Source organism: Aulonocara stuartgranti (assembly GCF_965226115.1).
Source record: "Aulonocara stuartgranti genome assembly, chromosome: 2".
In the NCBI taxonomy this organism is placed as follows: Eukaryota; Metazoa; Chordata; class Actinopteri; order Cichliformes; family Cichlidae; genus Aulonocara; species Aulonocara stuartgranti.
Window position 1 is genome coordinate 22,298,895 of NC_138940.1, and position 21,686 is coordinate 22,320,580.

At 41.1% G+C, this 21,686-nt stretch overlaps 1 protein-coding gene across 2 annotated transcripts in view; it reads right to left on the reverse strand.

Annotated features, from left to right (window-relative positions):
* psd2 (pleckstrin and Sec7 domain containing 2) overlaps nt 1–21,686 on the reverse strand; it is a 39,739-nt gene that overhangs the window by 10,737 nt on the left and 7,316 nt on the right. The window contains exons 2-6 of one of the 2 annotated variants that reach the window (XM_082547761.1): nt 19,987–20,554; nt 18,593–19,330; nt 1,449–1,637; nt 943–1,023; nt 51–163 (exon numbers count right to left, since the gene is read on the reverse strand). In XM_082547761.1, the coding sequence (XP_082403887.1) occupies nt 51–163; nt 943–1,023; nt 1,449–1,637; nt 18,593–19,330; nt 19,987–20,474 (1,609 nt within the window). In that variant the 5' untranslated portion in view covers nt 20,475–20,554. Of the gene's footprint in view, nt 1–35; nt 164–942; nt 1,024–1,448; nt 1,638–18,592; nt 19,331–19,986; nt 20,555–21,686 lie in introns of both variants that reach the window. The other variant, XM_082547760.1, reaches the window with a different exon arrangement.

Sequence of the window (21,686 nt, forward strand, 5' to 3'; positions counted from 1 at the left end):
ATAATACTGTTACCCTTGATTATCTTTATCATCACCTTCACAGCTCTGACCTTCAGAGGTGGGTGTCTGGGGGTTACAGTGGCAATAGCGTCTGGAGAAATGGACAAGGACCCGCTCTCTCTCCTGGGTTTCGCCCATCAGTGGAAAGGCCTTTAAGAAGTTCCTGCCACACATGAACAACCTTATGAAACATTTTTCTCAAAAAAACCCCAAAACTTCAACAGTTAGTCCTGCTTTTTAAAACTCAGGTCATTGTGGCATAGTGCAGTATGGTACAGGTTCCACATCTAAACTGTAAATAAATCAGAGGGGATCAGTGTCAAAATCATTGATTGATTTGTCAACTGACACTTTTGTTAAACAACAAAAGCATATTATTATCACAGATCTGAGCATTTTCTGTTTTTGTTAACTGTGCTAAATTTAAAGTTATTGGGCATCTTTCTTTGCCTTTAGACAACAATTCTGATGGCAAAAGAGCCAAACGGGACAGGCAAAAAAAAAAAAAAAGTTATTATTCTAGGGAAGCCATCTTGGTAGCTGACATCTTTTTTTCAGATTTAGATACAGATGATGCATCTAAAAAAATTTTTTTCAGAATTCATCACTTTGGCTGAATGTACTTTGAAGATCCAGAATATGTAAAGATCCCAACAGTACCAAAATGAATGCAGGATGTCACTTTTCATCAGCATTGTTCACTCAACTGAAAGTCCTGCACTGAAGGCAGCAGTCTGAGACAGCAACATGTCAGATACAAGACCGTGATGTACTCTGCAGCTGTCAGCTACACCAGCTAACTGTACTGAGCACGACAGCTTGATTAACACAAAGCTAATGTGTTGTGAAGAGGGAATGTGAAGAACACACACAGCCTAGGTGCATGCACTAATAGCTCTACCATCACACATTCATCACCTGCCAGTGCTGAGTGGGCATTACCTCAGGGCGCGATCCAGCGACAAGCCAGAGAAATCAAAGAAGCTCAGGTACTCTGATGCCACCATCTGGCTGAACTCATTACTGCAGGGAGACAGAAAGCACATCAACAAATGTTATATAAATGTTTGATAACACTATGTTACAGCCACGACTAAGGGTGTAACTCCCCTGTGATTAAACGGAACTTCATTATATTTTATTTCAAATTACAATACAGTTATATTTACCAACAAAACAGTTAAAACCTGACTTGTTGCGCCCTTATTTTTGTGTGCCTACTGGGAAATATTTATAGATAATGGATACACATTCAGATATGAACACACATTGAGGAGTGTTTAATGAAACTTTTTTCTGTTTTGTTTGTTTGTTTGTTTGATTTTTACATCCATCATCTTTGTGTCTCGTGGATATGGAACACTTGTGGCAAGCCCACAAACCTCCCTGTATTGGACCATCACACCAGAGTGTGTGTGCCTGTGTTAACTGTCTGTATGCATGCTCACTTCTTGCCCAGGTGTCTGGCCACATCGCAGCGTTTGAAGCCCTCGAGGTGATAGAGGCGCTTGGCAAGCCTCTTCGCAGCCTCACAGTCAGCTCGGCAGCCATTGGCCAGAGTATCCGTGCTCCCGTGTTCCAGACTGCCCAAATCACACTCATCTGAGTCAGACAGCCCGTCTGTGAGGTTGGCATCGCTGAGGAGGAGAACACACACACACATGTAAAAACAAACACACAGTCGCACACACAAGCAGGTACCCAGGGTAATGAATGGAACGCATGCCCATTATGGACACCCACTCACTCACAGCTAAACAGAAAAAGCTCAACTGTGAAGCATAAAACTCAATTACATAAACATATGCTCACATGCACAGAAAAACAAGTCAAATGAGGTTCAAATGACTTGTTATGGCAGTGACCCACTTTCACTGTCACTTAATGTCCTACTTTGATGCAGTGGATATGATGGCTGATTATACAGCTGAAGCTGCTTTCACCTGCCCCAATCTCCTCTAAAAAGCCCCACTAATCTCAGACCGTGGACCACTAAGATAATTAGAATTAAAGGGCTATATTAAAGGGCTATAACATAAAGAAAACCCTTTAATTCTACCCTTCTATTTTGGGAAAATGCAGCTGGGAAGTTAGTAAAGTAAGCTTCTCAGAAGTGACCAAGTAATGCTCCTTCCCTGGCCTCGATGGTAGCTTTCCCCAAACACCCAAATGTGCTAGTTAAACGCCCTTTGCAACCTCCTTGTCTATCAGTCAAATGTCTATTCCAGCTGTGAATGAGTCTGTGTGAGAGTATGAAACAAGGAGTTTATGCCAAAAACAGAATGCACTTAGTCACCCCTGCAGGAGTAATAAAGGTGAAGAACAGATAAAGTGAGTGTTGAGAACACGACAGAACATGCTGTTTTCAGCGTAAAGTAATAACTTGCACAGGCTGAATCGATGACAGATTTCCAACACTATGCACCATGGTAACAATACATGGTAATGTTTCAAACTGAAATGTGTTAACCGTTGCTGGAATATACCATTTTATAAGCAGCCTGAACTGATTATTAAGCTCTTTTCTATTTCACCCAAGTGAGTTACTCATTTAAGCTTATGCTTAAACATAAAATAAATAAATAAATAAATAAATAAATGAATCATACTTTCAGCCAGTAAAAGCCTAAGTAGAAGGATGTAAAACCACTGCAGGGGAAAGCATGCTCAACAGGCCTAAAGCTGCATAAATATCATTCATGCTCTGATCCTAGTGATCTAACACAAATTTGATGTTTATATGAATAAAGTCAACTTCATTCAATTTATTAGAAGTTCCACATGTATTGTCCAGGGCATCGATATAAATGGAATACATTTGACAGGGGTGGACGGGCATAAAAGCTTTTAGCCTAGTGATTTAGCACTGTACATTAAATTGGGGGAAGTAAAAACTTTTAATCTTTATATACCTTTTATATAACCAGGAAATGGAGCTCTTCAGATTTAGAATCTCTTAGGCAAGAGCTTCCTGGCCAACACAGAAACATTAACCTATGATTAACCTAACATGTTTTTGATTGCAGGGGAACCCAGAGCTGACAGACTGAACAGAGAAGGCCCATGCACAGGTTGAGACATAGGACCTTCTTGCTGTGGGTAAACAGTGCTAACTTGCTTAACCATCATGTTGCAACAAAATGATTTTAAAAAACTGACACAGCAGCAGGAGCTGATGTTCTGACTTTTTAATCACTAGTATGGGTCATGCTTCAGAAAGACACTAAATTATACATTTTGCAAAATGAAACTTAAAAGCATCTTTCATCAGACCCTCCCTGTCTGGCAAACGCAGACATATTTCAAACACTGCACTGTCCAGCTTGTAAAACAGGATTTGGCGTTACAGAGTTTTACCCTGAGGACATCAGCAGGTTTCTGAGGCTTTCAGTCACAGAAGACACTACATAACTTCTGAGTAGCACCATGACAGCTAGGCTGAGTCTCATGCTACAGTTGGCAACCTTTAATAAATAAGGGCATTACTGCAGGCTGTGATGAAGGCTACTGGGGGCTGAAGGAGAGTTTAACAGTCTGTTTATTCAAACAAAAGGCCCCACATGCTCTGTGGCTGTTAAACTGTTGTAAAGACAGCATAGATAATCAATGCAGAGTATTAATTAGTGCCCTGCTTATGTATTTATGACTTACTGTGGCAGCTTGATTGATGTTATATCCACTGTGCTGCACTGCACTACATACTTTGCACACTGTTATGCACGCCAGAGTCAATCAGTGGGAAGCTGTGTAGCCTTTTTACTGGCATCTTAATAAACAGTGAGGATTGTTTTTGATTCCAAGTCATTTCTGTGACTTCTGTGTGTCGATAGAGACTTGACATTTCTCCACATGTGATGTGCACGTCTGTAAGACACTTGCTCCATCCAGACCCCACAGGCAAAGTATTGGTTAAAAGACAGCATAACGCCCATCCATGACAAAAGAAAAAAAAAAAAAGCAAATGGAAATGATACACCACTCGCATGTTTACCAGCATCCTGATGACAAATGAGGTACACGCATTCACCTCCGTCAGTCTCAGCAGCATTTCTTCATTTCCTGCTGGTCTCTGGTCTCTGCATCCGTGATGCGCCGCCAGCAGCCCCAACAGATGATTCAGATGTCTTTGCATAATGTGATCAGCCCAATTTCATTACCCTCGTAAATTCAATACATTAGGCACTGCTGTCGTAAAGGATTAGTTGGTTACTATGGATACAGCGGAAGCTAAGTGTCCCACGCTACAGGAAGAAGAATGAAAGTGGACAAAAATCCAAAGCTACAGGCGAAATCACAAATGACTAGTTTCCATAGCTAAGACTCAGTCCCCTGACTTCACGCACTTTAGCTGACTGTGTGCTACACCCATACAGCTCAGTACCACAAAGGACTCTGATTTCCCTGCTCCAGGCAAGGATCCACTTTCATGTCTTGGCTGATTCATTAATCTCATAGAATCATCATCTGGCCCTTGATCTGCTGGGGCCAATTTGCCTTGGTAGCAACAGACTATTACCCCCATAAACAGAGTACCCAGAGTCACAGGATACATAAACTTCTTAACCACCAAGAGTTGGGTCATACAAACTTCTCCAACTTATCATAGCAAAGCATCACTTCCAAGAATGACAACGAGATTGCAGATAAAGCCAGCAGAAAATGACCACTGACAGCGTGCAAAGGCTCAGCCTTGGGGACAGGGTGGGGAGTTTCCGGGAGGAGTAAAACTAGCTGCTCTTTGGAGTGGAAAAGGGGCCATCAGATCTGGCTTAGGGATGCGATTAAAATGCTTCCTGCACAGCTACCCCATAGCCAGCTCCTCATCAATACACAACTCTCACCCACAAAAGCTTAGTTACTTGAGACACAAACAATTAGATGAAGGGAAAAAATTCATAACAACAGGCAAACATGTTGATATACACCTAATAAAATGAGTGTGCCAGACCATTAAAACAATATCCAGCCTGGTGTTAGCAGTGAATGTGCTTTCGCTTGTCTGATCATATTAATTCACTGCATTCAGAACGTCCTTATAAATCATTCAAAACTCATATCAGTCGTGGGGCTAAATTGCTAAAACGATGCCAGTCTCCCTCCCGTGCAACGGTCTCTGGCACACAAACACAAAATATTAGTGAGAGGGACACAGTATTAAGTGTCAGCTATCTAGTGCAGGTCTTTTGTGAAAAAGACACTCAGAGTTACTGAGGGCCAAGTGGCACACAGCAAAGCTATTAGTCTATGTGAAGGCACAATTTTGTATCCCCAGGCCAGTCTTATTCAGTCAGTGTGACCGCCACTCAGTCTGCGCTCGTGTCTGTGTGACTGTGTCATACTCAGAGCATGATAGGACATGTCTCTGACTCACATGCTAATCTCTTTAGCTGTGTACTACCCGTGCCCACAGCTACAAGGTGTGTCTGTGTAAGGTGTGTGTGTGGGTGTGTGCATGAGGGAGGAAGCGGAGGGTCCTAAATACATCTTGGATGAGTGTAATTACCAATTATGGGGTAAACCAAATTGTAAAATTCTGTGATTTTACAGGCTCTTCTTTTGCTTTTATATAGCCTACACTGATCTATGGCCAAAGTGATGTATAGCAGTAGAGGCAGAAGTAAAGCTCTGTGTGTAGTTGTGCAAGCGTGTCAGTGAGGTCATCTGTTTCAACTTTTAGATTGAGTCTTGGCAGAAAATGAAACTAAAAACAAATGTAAGAACGGAACCTAATACAAACAACAAAGGCACCTCTGTGAATAAAAACACTCGTTACCATTAGTTCAGTGAACCGATGACAGTAGCAGCCTTTACTGTTTATTAATAAACAAACAGAATCACACACATTACTGATATTTGCTCTTTTCCGTAGGGTATAACACTGGTGGCTGCTACAACAAATCAGCCGTACTGATTTTATAAGAAGCAGGCAGGTGACAGCAATCAGGTCTTTGGCTACAAACCATTTATTACATATTTTAATACATCACTAGAACTGAATCCAACAATAACTGATTAAGACATTAATCACTTGATCAGTAAGCTAGTGATAAAGTGACTTATTTTTAATCATTTTCCACTTAATCAGAGGGGTGGTGTTTTTAGTTTTGGCTCTTCGTTTCCTACCACTGTAAACCCATCAACCTGAACTTGGCAGCTTATGATCTGTCATATCTTCAATTAAATACTGAACTGAACTCTGCTGTACCCACGACATCAAATAATCTATCTAGCAATAGGTGAATTATTAAAACAATAATAATAATAATTCCAGCAGATTTGTTTTTTTTTTAATTCAAATGAAAAGTAATAGCTAACCCAGTCCAGCACATCGTCAGCCACGTGCCACATTAGATTAAAATACGGTTTGTCTTTTTCTTTTCTTTTCTACCATAAATATGCCTTTCTATGAATATTATTCTAGTATCATGGGAATTTTTCGCCAGGGTCAACTTACACCACAGCTACCTCACTATTTCCATTTTGCCACGCAGCATAATTGTTAATGTACCCACCCATCTGGAGATCAGAGCTTTAAAAGAGTTTAGAGAGATAAAGCCAAGCTTACAGGAGTTGCAGCAAAAAGTCGAAGTGAACATCATATTCCTCTTTCCACATCTCGGATCTTGGAAATTAGCGGTTAAAGGCGTGCTACGGTCCGACCGCCTCATCGTCCAGTATTCGGTGAACTGTGCATCGGCCCGGCTTGGTGATCTAACTTTCAGCCAAGTCAAGTTCTATAAAATCGCAGCGTATTCAGAGACGATCAGTGACACTGCTGTGTTATTCCACTACAACGCGAACATGCACGGAGTGTGTTTGGAGGGCTTTCCTTGAAGTTTCTTGGTTGGTCTGAAAGCTCCATTGAAGGGAGGATGTTGGGGGCGGAGCGAGCACTGGACAGACTTTCTTTCTGATGAATAGCGCTGTTCCTAGTGGTGGCTTTACAATGGCCCTGTGTGTCCCAGCCAAGACAACTTCCTCTGCATTATAGGGCTGAGAGCCAGCAGATCAGTCCAACGCCAGCTGGACGTCCTGTTTTCTTAAAGTTCATTAAGTCGCAAGCAGTTAGTAGATGTGAGGATTTCTGTGCATGCTCAAAGGTAAACGTAAAGCCACCTGAGCTTAATATGACAAAATATGACTGGTTGGCTCTACTTTGCAAGAGTTTATCACCGGATAGAGAAAAATCCAAGCGTAATGTCCATGTGTAATGAACAATGAGACATTTAGCTAAAAATATCTACAGATATAACAGAGGTTAAAAAGAGGTGGGAGACTGATGGTTGCTATGTAAATATAATTTAAATGAGACAAAAATAACCCATCATGTAAAGCACACAAAACCACAGAGTAATATTAGTACATTTGCTAGCTAGAACACAAAGGCCGCTTTCTGATCTGATGGAAAGAAGCACAGAAAAAGAAATGACAAGTGTGGTAGGACTCGACTTAAGAGGTCAAAGAAGTGCAGGAGACTGATGCTGTCCAGTGTAGCAAGTGATTTATTCACCATTTTGTGACCCAAACAATATTTACAAAAAAACAAATAAGAAACTCAACTCTATAATTAACTCAGTTCAAATAAACATAACTGAACTTAAATCAACAGACATTAAGGTCAAACTGCACACAGCTACACTGACCTGAACCTTTCTTTCTCGAAACACCTGAGTTCTTCTGCTTAAAATAGTCCACTTAACCAAACAATTTCTCCTCTGGACTATTCCATTAAGTAGGTAGGTAAGATGAACATGATTATATTCAAACCTCTACTACTCCTCTTTACTGGCAACATAAACTCTGTGGTGTAATCAATACATATTACAACAATAAATCTATTTCTTCATAAACCCTCTAAACTCAACTTTATTAAATTATAAGAGTTCTTCCCCTTCTGCACTTGGTCTCTTCCTGTGACCTCAGACAAACCCAGAAGGTATAAAGCAGGAAGTAAAACTACATCTCCTCCTTTTGTTTCTGGAAGACAGGTAGGTAAGGTAAGTTCTAAACAATACCAATTAACAGTTGAAATAAATAACATGTTAACTTAACAAACTTGTAGGAATTGATTTAAACCAAGATGTTATATTATATAATCTGTAAAAGTGCAAAACATAAACAAACCCGGGATAGTAGATGTTTGCCTATTGCAGACCATATATGAAATATGGTTAAATCAAAACAAGAATGTTAACTAAGAATATAGACAAATGGTCTTCTCACCCACTTTATCACAACAAGCATCTGTATTGATAAAAGTAAAAAATCAGGAGATAGGGTGTGGAAATCTTTTAAAAAAAGCTATATATATTATACACTTTATTAAGTAGACCTGTTCTACAGGTGATATCTAATCAACCAGTCACAGGACAGAAAGTAAATGCATTTACACATGTAGACACGGTTAAGACGACCTGCTGCAGTTCACACTGAACATGAACGTGGTTGTTGATGTGTTTCAGAAACTAATAATCTGCTGGGATTTTCCCACACAACCATTTCTAGGGTTTACAGAGATTGGTCAGAAAAAGAGAACCTGTGCAGTGAGCAGCAGCTTTCCCTTGATGAAAATACATTGATGCCTGACTTCAGGAGAATGGCCACAACTGCTCTGAGCTGATAGGAAGGCAACAGTAACTCAAATAACTACTTGTTACAATCAAGTTGTGCAGAAGAGCATCTCTGAACACACATTTCATTGAGCCTTGAAGCAGATGGGCTACAACAGCAGAAGACCACAGAATACGTGCCAGCTAAGAATGGGTGGTGTAATGGTGTGGGGGCAAGATAGACAGCGCACAATGTGCTTTGAGGCAGCAGCCAAGAAAGCTGTAGTCCGCGTCTGTGAATACCCGTGTGTACACCTGTGTGCATACCTGTGTGGATCAGCATGCTTGCATTCCAAAGGTTTCTCCATGTAACGATCTGCTAGGGAGTGTGGGGAGCCACAGCCCCGTCCTCCAGGGTATGAAGCAGGTATGGAGGAGATCAAAACTCCAGACATCCAGAGGCCCCCAGAACACAAGAGACCAAGGAAGACCAACAGTGGGGCAGCCGCGCCACTGTCCCAGTAAGAGCTGAGGAGAGTCCCAGATGAGGGCTCACTCAGCAGCCGCGGAGCAGAAGCCAGGGGGAGTTGCAGTGACGCGCCCGTGAGCTCCGCCGGCAGCCAGCTGTGCCTGAGTGACCGAGCCCCAGGCCGAGAGGCCGGGGGCACCCCACCTCCGAAGTGGCCCGAGCGAGCCCCAGGCTCCAGGCCCCGATAAGCGGCCGCCAAGGAGTGAGCCGGTGTGTACCCGGACGCCCACCCCCAGACACAAAGAACCACCAACGCACCGACACCTGAGGGAGTCCGCCACTGGAAGGGAAAGTGGTGGTGGGTAGAGATAGGCCTCCAAACCTTGGAGGGCCTGAGATGTCCCCAGAGAGGTGGCGTCTGATACCCAACCTGACATATAGACATAGACATGCAGGCACACACAGACACAAACATCCATTCCCACCCTCATGCTCTCATATGCACTTACTCCACACTCAACCAACGTGGAGACAGACATAAAGAGACTCTGTCCCCAAGCGTACTCTACGAACCGGGTCTAGGTACCCTTGCCCCTGGAGGGGGGAACTGCACCCAGACCCAGGTGGTGTTACCCTTTTCCCTGCGGTGGGGAGAGGCAGACCGCCCCGACTCCGCAGCAGCAGGGAGGCCCCACACTCCAGACCGCAGTCGGACGGCCAACTCCTCCTCCTAGCCCCCCCGCTCCAGCAGGCCGCAGAGAATGGGGGTGAGAGAAGACTCCAAACCTCCCTCCACCCGCTCATGTTGATGCATGTGTGTTCTAAGGTGCAATTAAAACCCAGGAGGGCATGGAGCTACCTGCCAGAGAGCAGCAGGTAAGCGCATAGTCCCTCCTGCTAGCCCTCAATGTCTACGTGTATTTAAAATTGAGAGGTGGGCAAGGTGCATCTAATAAAGTGGCTGGTGAATACAGACAACAACAGTGGCCAGACTACTGTTTTTACACATCTGAACACTAGTCACAAGTCTGTGTTTTTTGGAGAGGCTTCCTATGACTCATGGATAACCTTTGTCATTCACACACAACCACACAGACAGCAGAATTTATAAACCTGTTGTAGCACAAATATGATGCCGCAGCCAACAGCACGTGGGGGAAAAAAAAAAAAGATTCAGCTTTTCAGCTGATGAGGTTTTAGAAGCGAAATGTTGCCTTAAAAACATGTAGCTGATTAAAACAAGCTCTTATTTTATGCATTTTAGTCAATCAGCCAGTGAAGCTTGACTCAAAAAGAACTTTGAGCTCCACCTGCTAAGTTGCAAACATAAGTGAACTCAATACATAAAAAGCCTTGCAAAACAATTTCTTAAAATAGTCTGTTTACCGCTCACATGCGCAAACAGAGGTAAATTGCACTGTTTGCTGTTTGCGTCTTACTCTAAGAATTTGTATTGTATTTGAGCTCTTAATAGGAGTTACTATTACTGTTGACTGCAAGCCCAATTAAACATTGACAGTTGCAAGCCACACAAGACAACGACTGATTGATGATTTAGATGAAACACTGATGCACCCACAAACTGAGGAGAGAATAGAACAACCTAAATTTGTCAATCATTTATACCTTTATAAACACAGCATAGCTAAATAATACAAAATGACCAAGAAATCCTTCGATCAGTAATAACAACAAAATGAAAAAGGGTGAAAACCTTTAGCGTAGTTTACTGTTTCCATCTTACAAGCTCTTATTCACACACAGAGAAACACACAGGACTCAAAAACCACCTACTCAGCTGTAAACAATGGACAATGGTGACCTCTTTTGGCTGGGTGAGACTAATTATGTTCAGGTGTGGGATTGGGTTTAGTGAAACACTAAACACAGCAGCTTGATCTGACAGCAGCTAAAGATTACCATCTGCTGTAAAATCAGCTACAGTTTGAGCAGTCATGCCAAGAACTGCGCACAAATGTTTCATATGGTCTGCTTTCTCTTCCACTTAGCACATACAGGAAGTGCTGACAAGACGCCTCAGAAGCGAGAAACCCATGGTTAGAAAGACATAATTCAGCAGACACAGTCACTTCTACAGTAGGGTTGTGGGATGTGTCATAAAACAGAGTTGAGCTATAAATAGCCAGGGATAAATATGCTGGTGCTGAAACTATTCAGTTACCATGTGAGTCTGTGGTGAGAGGGTGAAAGAGATTTGTTTGCAAACCTTTTGTGTACGCATCTATTTTTGTGTATGTGGGACTGCATGTGTCCATATCACTGCCTGAGTGTGAGCCAGGAGAGGATAATCTGCAGGATGTTTCAGCAGTGCTATAGAACCTCACTAAGGGTTTTATTCCCAATGTGATATCCTCAAACATATGTGTGTGTGTGTGAGAGAGAGAGAGAGAGAGAGAGAGAGAGAGAGAGAAAGATTAAGAATATGAAAGACGGATATAAAGGACTCCCATATCTGCATCACTGAGTGAGCTAGAATGTGCGAGCATTAAACACAGTTTTTGTTTATGCATGCTTCTGGCCCACATGTCTTTCATGTGTATGTGTGTTTCTGCGCTCAACACTGTGTATGAAAGAGGTTAGTCCATGCAGTAGAGCTGCTTCTCTGATATGGAAACAAACTGCCTGGCTTTTATCTGCTCTGCTTGATCTGTTAGGCTTGTGAGCCACCAGGAGGAATACGCATACACAATGGAATCACATGTATTCATGCAAATGTTCAGCCATAGAACATTTGTCAAACACATTCATATATGTCCAGACACTGGATCTTTTTTCTTGAGTATTGCACTGCGTGTGTTTGTTTTGAGGGCATGGATGCTCTAGCGCAGTTTGCATTATCACATAATCAGCCTGCATCTAGTTGGCTTCACTGCGTAGATATAGCCTGCTTTATAGTAAGCTGCTGGACAGACAAATAGACTGACCAACAGAGAGTGTGTTTTCATGGCGATTTTAGTCTCCTCTGTGGATTAAGGTTAAGCTTCACTCATGGTCCCCACAGAGCACAGAGCAACACAACTCGTGTGAAGTAACAGTGACTAAGTAACCAAAAAAAAGATGCAATTGACTGTCTAACCCAATGACTGACAGGCTGACAAACTACACAAGTGTACAAGCTCAAAACTAAAAGCCAGGTTTGCTGACTAAGAGCACTGTCATCTCATATTTGCATGTACTGGTTGGCATGCTTACAGTATCTGCTGTACTTTTTCCCTGTTCCTGTGGCCAGCTGCCCATTTCACTATCTTCACCCACTGATGTCAGAATAGACAGTAACAGTGGGAATAATATCTGCAGAGAGGGTTTGGCTGAGGTAAGATTAGGTTTCTTTGCACCACATCAAAGCTCCAGCTACAAACGTTGAAGGCTAACTTGTGGACAGGCTGTATATGCACCAGGGAAGGGATGTCAAACATATGGTCCAGTAAATGGTCCATTTCAGCCCACTGGATTGCATTGTACAACATGAAAACTTCAAAGAAGGAGGGCATACATTTGGGTCTTTTAACTAATTTTGTCAGTTGGGCTCAGTATATCACACTAAAGTAAGTAAAAGATAGGTAAGTTATAGATAGACAAAATTAGGTATGTGTGTGTGGGTGGGGGGGTTAATGTTTGCTTCCCATTTAATAACAGAAAAGTGCCTGTTTTTTGCAACTTAGTAATTTTCTCTTTTTTTGTGCTTTTTTTTTTGCCATTTTATAACCATCTGGATGCACCAAAGTCCCTCTGAATCATGTATCATTAGTTTTATGGATGATTTATTAAATAATACCCTAAAGGAAAGGTAAATAATTTGCTAGTGTTTCTAAGAGTTTATTAGGCAATAACCTTCCAGCCCACTTCAGATCAAACTGAGGTGTATGTGGCAATGAGTTTACACCAGTGCACATGGTTTGCCAGCCAAATGGATCAGTTTGAATACCTGGTTTGACTGCCATATTACAAAAACTATGGTTAAAAAAGCTGAAAAATATGTAAAAATAAGGTGAGATTAGTAGTATGAACAACTGAAGCAAAACGTGGAGTAACAGCCTTTCAGTTTCATTCACAAAGAGCATGTTAGACATGTGTACATCAGATGTATGACTCAGTAACAGTTTCTGCAGCATTTTGAGACACATATGCCGATCCAACTGCTTCACACTGCATGCCAATGTGTTCTTCCGCAAAGACACACCACTCTGCCTCTTCAGCTGTATTGTCATTTACATTCACTCACTATCACAAGAGATAACAAACATCTGCCTTTCATATTTGTAATATTTAGATTAGTATGAATATAATATAGAAATATGCAACATTAAGGTTTTTGTATTTGTGGTTTTGAGCAAATTTGTATAGCTACATTTGTAGATGATGTACATGCACTGCAAAGATAGTGTATGCTTTCTCAGAGTGGAGCCTCATCACTTCTACTTGTCCAGGGAGCACAACATCTGTTTATAGTGACTGATGTAGCCTAATGAAGCACATTTCATTAAGATGTAGGGTATAAGCAACAACAAATTTGGGAAACATAAAAGAAACTTACTTCTTATCTTTTACTTGTAAACAATGTAACCACCCAGGGGCTTACACAAGCAAAGAAACAGTGGCACTGGCAGAAAATGTGTGTCTTTGCTTATTACATTTATAAAACACACTTTACTTTGGTAAATACAATCTGAGATGAACCTCACCACATGACACATTACGCTGTGTCATTAATTATTTAACAAATTTATTCCAAAATGCAGAAGCAGTGCATGAAAAACAAAATATATACTTATTGCCTCTATTGGAATTAGGATGGTAAGTAGCATCCATGTACTAGTAATCAAACACTCGATAAACTGATCATCAGAAAGTGTGAGTGCCTCTACCAAAGCAGATGTTATTGCAGTTTGCTGGTCTGGAGCATTCAGGGGCGTGTTAACACAATGCCAAGGAGGAAAGACATCAGCAATGATCTCAGAGGAGCAACTGCTGCTACCCAGTCTGGGAAGGGTTATAAGGCCATTTCCAAACAATTTAAGGCCATCATTCTACAATGAAAAATATTATTCACATGTAGAAATCATTCCAGGCAGTTGCGAATCTTCTCAGAAGTTGATGTCCCAGCAAATTCACCCCAAGGTCAAACTGTGAAATGCTCAGAGAAAAGGGCCTCAGTTAGCATGTAAAATGTTAAAGTTTTTGACAGCACAATCAGAAAAAGACTGAACAAGTGTGGTTTGTTTGGAAGGGCTACCAAGTGTCAAGCATGGTGGTGGAGGGGTGATTATTTGGGCTTCTTTTGCAGCCACAGGACCTGGGTACCTTGCAGTCATTGTGCTTGGCTGAAACTGGGTCATGTAACTGAACAATGATCCTCAAGTTACCGCAAGTTATTGCTATTAAGGGTTTCTATAAGCTACTGAATCATGAGGTCTACTTAACTTAACAATTCTATGGTTCTGCATTCTGTCTTAGTTTTGTTAAATAAATAATGACATGGAGTAATATGTCATATGTTGTTGTTCATCTGATGTTGTATTTACCTAATTTTAAGACCCAATTGTTTATTATATCCTGATATGTAAAACCTAAGAACTGACAGAGGGTGTATTATCCTTTAACATTAGTGTACATGCTAAACCTAGGAAAAACAGGGGCTCTAACTGAAAAAAAATGTCAGCATTGTCACTGACAGTTATAGCACAGCATGACCATTTTTTTCATACATTTTTGTACATAGCAGAGGTATGACGTCCAAAATCACAACCCTGAAAAATGCAATGCAAAAACACCATAAACACGATTAAATAGAAATAACATCATAGACGAAAATACAGAGCAGAATACAACTCTGAAAAGTGAAGCCAGCGCACAAGTTTCTTAAACTTGCATTTTTTCTAATGGCCAGCAGGGGGCATCTTCTTCGTTTGCAAATCATATAGATATATATATACTGTATATGGTTTTCAGGGTTTTTATCATTAACTCGATTTCCCCAGGTTTTTTCCCGTGTGTTATGAATAAATATTCTTTTGTTTGGTACCGGTTCTGGTTTTATTTTGTTGTATTCATCTGCAGCACCTTAAAGGCCAGTCCGTAAAAATATTGTCGGACACAAACCGGTCCATGGCGCAAAAAAAGGTTGGGGACCGCTGATATAGACACCCAGGGGAAACAGTTCTCCTGTTCTTTTGATCTATTGTATTGTATTGTATTGTATCTTTATTTCAGACATATACAGAAAAAAACAATATATACACAAGTACACATACTTGCATTTACAAATACAAATATATATGTAAATACACACACGTATGTGCTCAGATAAAACAAAAAAAAGAAAATAAATAAAATAAAACAAAGTCTAAATGACATGAAATGACAAATCTATGATGCCAAAAAGACTAATCATTACTTTTACATCATACTGAGTACAAAAAAATGTTCAGTTTTATAAATTATGGTCCAAGTAGCATATGCTTTAGTATGGTCTTATTATAAATAGCAATTTACTACCATACGAGTGTGTGTTATCCCTCGGATTCTAAGTCACCTCCCCTCCTTACTCAAGACATCCAATTTTAAAAACACCACGAAGGCCTCAGACAAACTTCCTGGCATTAGGCTTCAACAGGGGACTTCGCGAATCAGTAGGTGATGTCATTGTGGCTATGTCCATTTTCTTATAAAGTCTATGAGTAGCAGTTGAAACAAAGTTGTTTCAACTGCTACAATTATTTTAGAACAATTTTTTTTCTTATGACTAAAATTCTTAATCTCAGTGAAAATAATGGGCAAAGGTGATTATTAAAAAAACATAATGTCTGCCAAGCTGACTGACTGACTGACTTTAATTTTTTATTCTATGCTCTGCAGCTGCTCGGTCTTCAGTGAAAAAGGCCCATTGTCCATGACGCCCAAGGTGCCAAAATGTGTAACCACGGCAATTCTCTGGCTACCCACCAGAAAAAAAGGAAGTAGGCAGACAAGAAGAATGAAAGATAAGATATGCTGGTAGGAGAGCAGTGTAAGTGAAATGGAGGATATGTGTGTATGTGTGTCTATGTGTGTGTGTTATAACTAAGATGTGATATAGTGAGATAACATGAATCAAGTGGAGAAATGAATGGAGAGGCAGAAGGTGAGACAGTGAAATACGACACTGTCTCAACGACACTGAATGGCACAGAGAGAGAAGAAATGTAAGGCAAGGAAATTCATTTATCAGTAGAAGGAGTTCAGAAGCACATGATCCATAATCCTTCTAGAGAATATTAAAAGACTAACTTGCACTGGAATTCCTAACAGTTTTAAAGGTTCCCTTTTTAACAGCCTGAAAAACAGCATCTGAATGGACATCAAGAAGTAAATAATTGGAAACTGTTAGTATCTTTAAATCTTAAACTTTCCCTTTAAGACTGACTAGCAGATGTATCCACTCTAGGTTTAAGTGCTCAAATGTCTGGCAGGCTGGCTAGCACGGAGCAATAATCACCCACTTACACACATACACACTCACATTCACTCTAAGACCCTGCTGGGCCGAGGAAAGCTGAAGACGATGATGTCATGACATAAACAATAGCTCATTCAGCTTGGCGCTGGTGGTCAGGAAGCAAGACTGTGCCTAAAGTACTACATCTGTAGACTGGTAAGGAGAGGAGAAAAGAAGAGCAGAACTGACATCCAAAATCCTTCATTCATCCTGTAAGTCATACCAGAGTCTGAGCAAATCCCAGCAGTTAGCTGAGCAGATAATGTCAAAGGTCTGTGCATCTATTTGGCATTCCAGTATGTTTCTAACTGCAGGAACTGTGCAAGGGGGAAGAGCTGATGAACACGCCACAGGGACTGTGTGCACACCAGCGAGGGAGACCTATAGCCAAAGTTCAAGTTACATGTTTTCGCCATATGTTTTGCGTTACTGCTTCTCCCTTCAGTGGCTCTACGTTGTCTCCTTCAACCCATTTTACTACTATTAAGGTAATTAATTGTAAGAAAGTCATGTCAGCTGTTACCGTGTCCCCACAATCCCTCCAGGTCTGGCTTCATGTAACAATGTTACATGTAAAATTTCTGTGTATTTATGGAATTTAATGAAATCTGGTCAAATGAAATGTACTTGATTCGTATACATTCAGTTTATATCAAGCATATTTTCCTTAATGATTAATTATTTGGATAAATAAAGCTTTGATTTTATATATGTGTATTATGATAATAGCTAGAGGTCCATGAAGTACACGGAGTTCATGGTAATTTGGCAAACACATCTAAGCTCTGATAAAACCTGCAACTGAATCAACTTTACATCCACTCAAAGTGTCACAGTTTAAAGGCTAAAAATGTGCTTTTGTTCAGCATGGTATTTCGCTATAACCAAATTTGAACATCAATATCATAAAATATATCATAGTTTCAATACCAAAACTCCACCAGGTTAATGTCTGTGACATTAGAGAGGCAGAAATAAGCATTATTACCATGATCTGTTTCCTTCATAGTGAACCAATATATCAGGTTCCAACCCAACCTGTTACTGGTCAAAATGTCAAAAATGTAATCTTCATCAAGAACGAAACTAGTTCTCTTTGTCGAAAAGCCCAACGAGTTTGTTTTTTCCTGCTCACACAAGTGATTCATTATGCTGACAGGCTGCCATGGATCTTATCTAGTGTAACCCTCCCATAGAAAACCACCACACTCCTCCTAAAATTTGAGTTTCTGTTCAAAAGGTCTTCTGTCATGATGCATAAACCTCTCATTTGACAGTACTGAGGTTATCTCTCTCTATTGTATCCTTTAAGCAAAAGAGGTTGGAGAGAGCAAATAGTCGAGCCACAGTCTGCAGCTCTGGTGAATAAACTCTGTATACATTTACCAGAGGCTCCTCTCATTTCAAATGCAGCAGTCCTGCTTTAACAGTCCCACTGGTTTCATCAAAATGTTAAAGCTTCCTTGTATTGCAACTTTTTGTTTGTTCAGTTTAGCTTAATGCAACATTTGTGTGAATGCAACATTTTTGCTGGAGTGCACAAAACTGTGCAGTCATGAACACTGAAAGACTCAGTTCCTTTATTTTCCAAAAATATGAACATTTTAAGCTAAGTAACGCATGCCTACATTTGTTGCTTCCATCATGGTTATTGTTTAAAGAACTGTCTCAGTTTGCATATGTGGAAAGAGGCGGGCCACCTCTTTCCACCCCAACCAGCCCTCCCTGTCCACCTCTCTAAGGACCTACAGCTGGGCTTCACTTGTTCACGCCACCTACTGGTTAAGCCAAGGTCACATTAAGTTAAGTTAATTACACTTGAGTAAGACATCTGCATAAGGCTTCAACAACCACATAACCTGGAAGCTGTCATCAGTCATTTAAATATTCATTAAACTGTGTTTAACATTGAATGTGTAAAATGACCCACCCACCATGCAAAAACATTCCCATTTTATATAAATTCTTTAATGTATTACACCATATTTTCTCAGGATTGTCATATTTACTTTTTAAACCAAATTCATCCCTTTAGAATAATGTTATTTGGTCCACACATGGAACTAAAGTAAAACTTACCTGACAGAGTTAATCATGTCTCCCTGGCAATCTGTGTGATAGCCATTAGGAATGGCCCAGCGTCCAGGCTGGCTCAACACAAACTCTGATCTGCTCCCAGGTATGGTGGTCCTCAGCGGGCTTCCTCCTACTCCAGCCACTGCTCCAGCACTGTCCCCAGCCCCGAGTTCAGGCCCTGGGGCATCTGTTCCAATCTCAGCCCCTTCTTGCTCCTGAACTGTTGCCAACTCAAGCTCCAGAGGTTCAGGACCTTGTAACAGTGCCCTCTGTTGGATGAGCGGTGTCAGTGGCGCCTCAAAGCTAACACAGCTGTCTGTCTCATCTGTGAGTGACAGAACATCCAGAGAGTCCAGGCTGCTGTAGCAGGTCCCACCCCTGAGCAGGGCAGATTCCACGATGCGCTCAAATGTGGAGCTGAAACCATCTTTGTTGTCCACCCTACTTTTCTCCCTCTCCTCCTCCAACTCTCTCTCGTCTTCCTCCTCTTCATCCTGAATGTCGACCTGCTCGACAATCTGTTCAAAAGCTGAGCTGAAACTGTCCTGGTTTTCTCTGCCATCACCTTCTTTTTGGACCTCTTCCTCCTCCTCCTCCACTTCGGTGTCAGCCTGTTCTACAGTTGTCTCAAAATTAGAGCTGAAAGTGTCCAAGTGTGTTTGTATCGCCCCCTCATCTCCTCCCTCGTCCTCTTCACCTACTTCATCTTCATCGTCATTCCCAGTTATACCATTTGCCAATCTATATCAACAGGAAGAAAAGAAAACATCTGACCTACACGCATGAAAATGGATAAAAATATGCAAAAAAGATCAGTCATCTTGTTCATCTAAAAACACTGTGCTATTTACTACAATATGATACAAAAGCATCGCTATTTCATCCCTTTTTTTAAAAGAAAAAGGTTAGATGTACTTTGCTTTCAGTATGTCTTTATCATTCTGCGTAGTTTTTGCTTGTTATATATGAATCTGCTAATTAGCAGGCACATTTTTCTACCACATGTTGAGCTTTTTACAGACTGCCCTCCACTAATGTCTTTCTGGGACAGTTGGGGAGCTGGGAAATGGTTGCTGTGTCCCTTAGCTCTTTAAATATTTTTCTTCCATTTTTTCAGCTCATTAAGTTGAGGCTTATTGACTATTTATTTTGTAAAATATGAGTAAAGCACATTAGGCTAATTATGTACAAAGGGAACCGCAGAGATAAAACAATTTAACATAAAAAATATTCAAATCACAAAGCACAAAAAACATTGACCAAAAGTGACACTCTTAGGTTATTATAAAAATATAAGGAAGCTGTGTTTGTCTTTTTAGCAATGCAAATTAACAGGCAACATGACACTTGCTTGCTCTGACAGGTAAAGTGGTACAAATAAAATTTTGTCCACTAACCGGCCAGCTTGTTGAGAATTAGTTGCCTCCTCTTCTGTGCATGGGTGAATTTCTTCATTTTCCTTCCCCTCCTCTTCCTCTTTCATCTCCTCCGCCTCATGTGTTGTCTCCTCCCCCGTTAAGCTTTCCTCCATATTTATACATCCGCCCCCCTTCGTCCCTTCCCTCTCCCCCTCCGCCTCTCCTTCTGTCAGCTGATGCTCATCCCCGGCCCCATCTTCACACTCCTCTTTCAACTCCCCTTCTCTTCTATCACCTTCCACTTCCACCATCCCTTCTACTTCTCTCTGTGTTTCCCCCTCCTCACTTTCCCTGACGTCTTCTTCTTGTTTTCCTTCATCTGTCTCATCATTTGCACCAGCATCCACCTTGTCCTCATCTGTCTTGTCATGTGTCTCTTTGGGTGGGCCAGTAGTGGTGCTTGTACTGGGCTCTACTGGGTTCTCTGGTGGGGTGGGAGAGGGCAGAGCCTGCCCCTCCTGGGTCATGGTGCCCTTCCCTGCAGGGGATGGGTGACTCTCCACTTAGACAAAAGATGCAGATTAAACCTTAAATTTGGATGTATCCTCTGCAGAGAAAAGAAGAAAAGAAAGATACACCACCATGAACCAGAGCAGTCATTTGATTATTTCTCTTATGACCTCTGCGCTTTCCTCTGCAAGTCACAGAGGTCACTCTTAACAAAGCAGCAGCTGTGCATACGTGTGTTTTTAGGTGTGCAAGCCAGTGTTGGAGAGAGATATACAGTATATGTTGGAACATTATGTCCTCTGCAGCAGATGATCCCAAAACAGCTCTGAAAGGAGGGCGACGAACAGCAGAGGAACACAGGCAGGCACAGAGATTCTCGGCAGATTCCTTATAATAGTAGCTCCTCTTGATCTCCATGGAGATGCCTGCCTTCAATGCACTTAACCCTGTGAGGTCCAAGTCATCAACGGCAACAATCCCAATCACATCCTCTAGGCCCTAATCCTAATCTTATGTTAGGGTCAGGGGTTGATTGATTGATTTTCTTTTGTCCACTGATTATCAAGACTTGGGAAAACAATTTTTACTTAAAAAAAACAAAACAATCACATGTTCTGACAGCATAGTGTTAGGTTCATCACTGATGATGGCTTACACACAGTTAATGCATCATAGAACTCTGTAAACGTATTGTAAAGGTCTGCTGCTGATCTGTTAGCCCTCTGTTTATATTCACCTTTCAGGAGTTTATGGGCAAATGCTAATGAGCAGCTCTCAGAAACAGTTCCTGTTGTAAAATGTTGAATAATGCAGCTGTTGATGTATTTTTCTTATATAAATTATATGGAGAGAGACTTAGTGAGAATAAAAAAAATATACATTTATCTTTTTTGAGATCCGATGAAATGATGGCGTGAAATGGTGACTAAGAGAAATATGAATAATTAATGAATAATTAATCGTTTCTTAGTCACTGTTAAGCAAAGCTTATTTGGTTCCAGCTTCTCATATTGATTGTCTTTCTCTCATTTAAAGTTAGTTTGTTTAGGCTTTGGATTTTTAGTTTCACATAAAGTCGAGCAACTTTAAAGCTCAGTCTTTAAGATTCAAAGACTGAAACATGAACGTCTATGACATGAAAGCTGGATAAGCTTCATCAGTTGAGGGAGTTTGTGTCATACTGAACAGCTCCAGAACAGCTATTTATTGGGCCAAATGCTGTTTCCAAG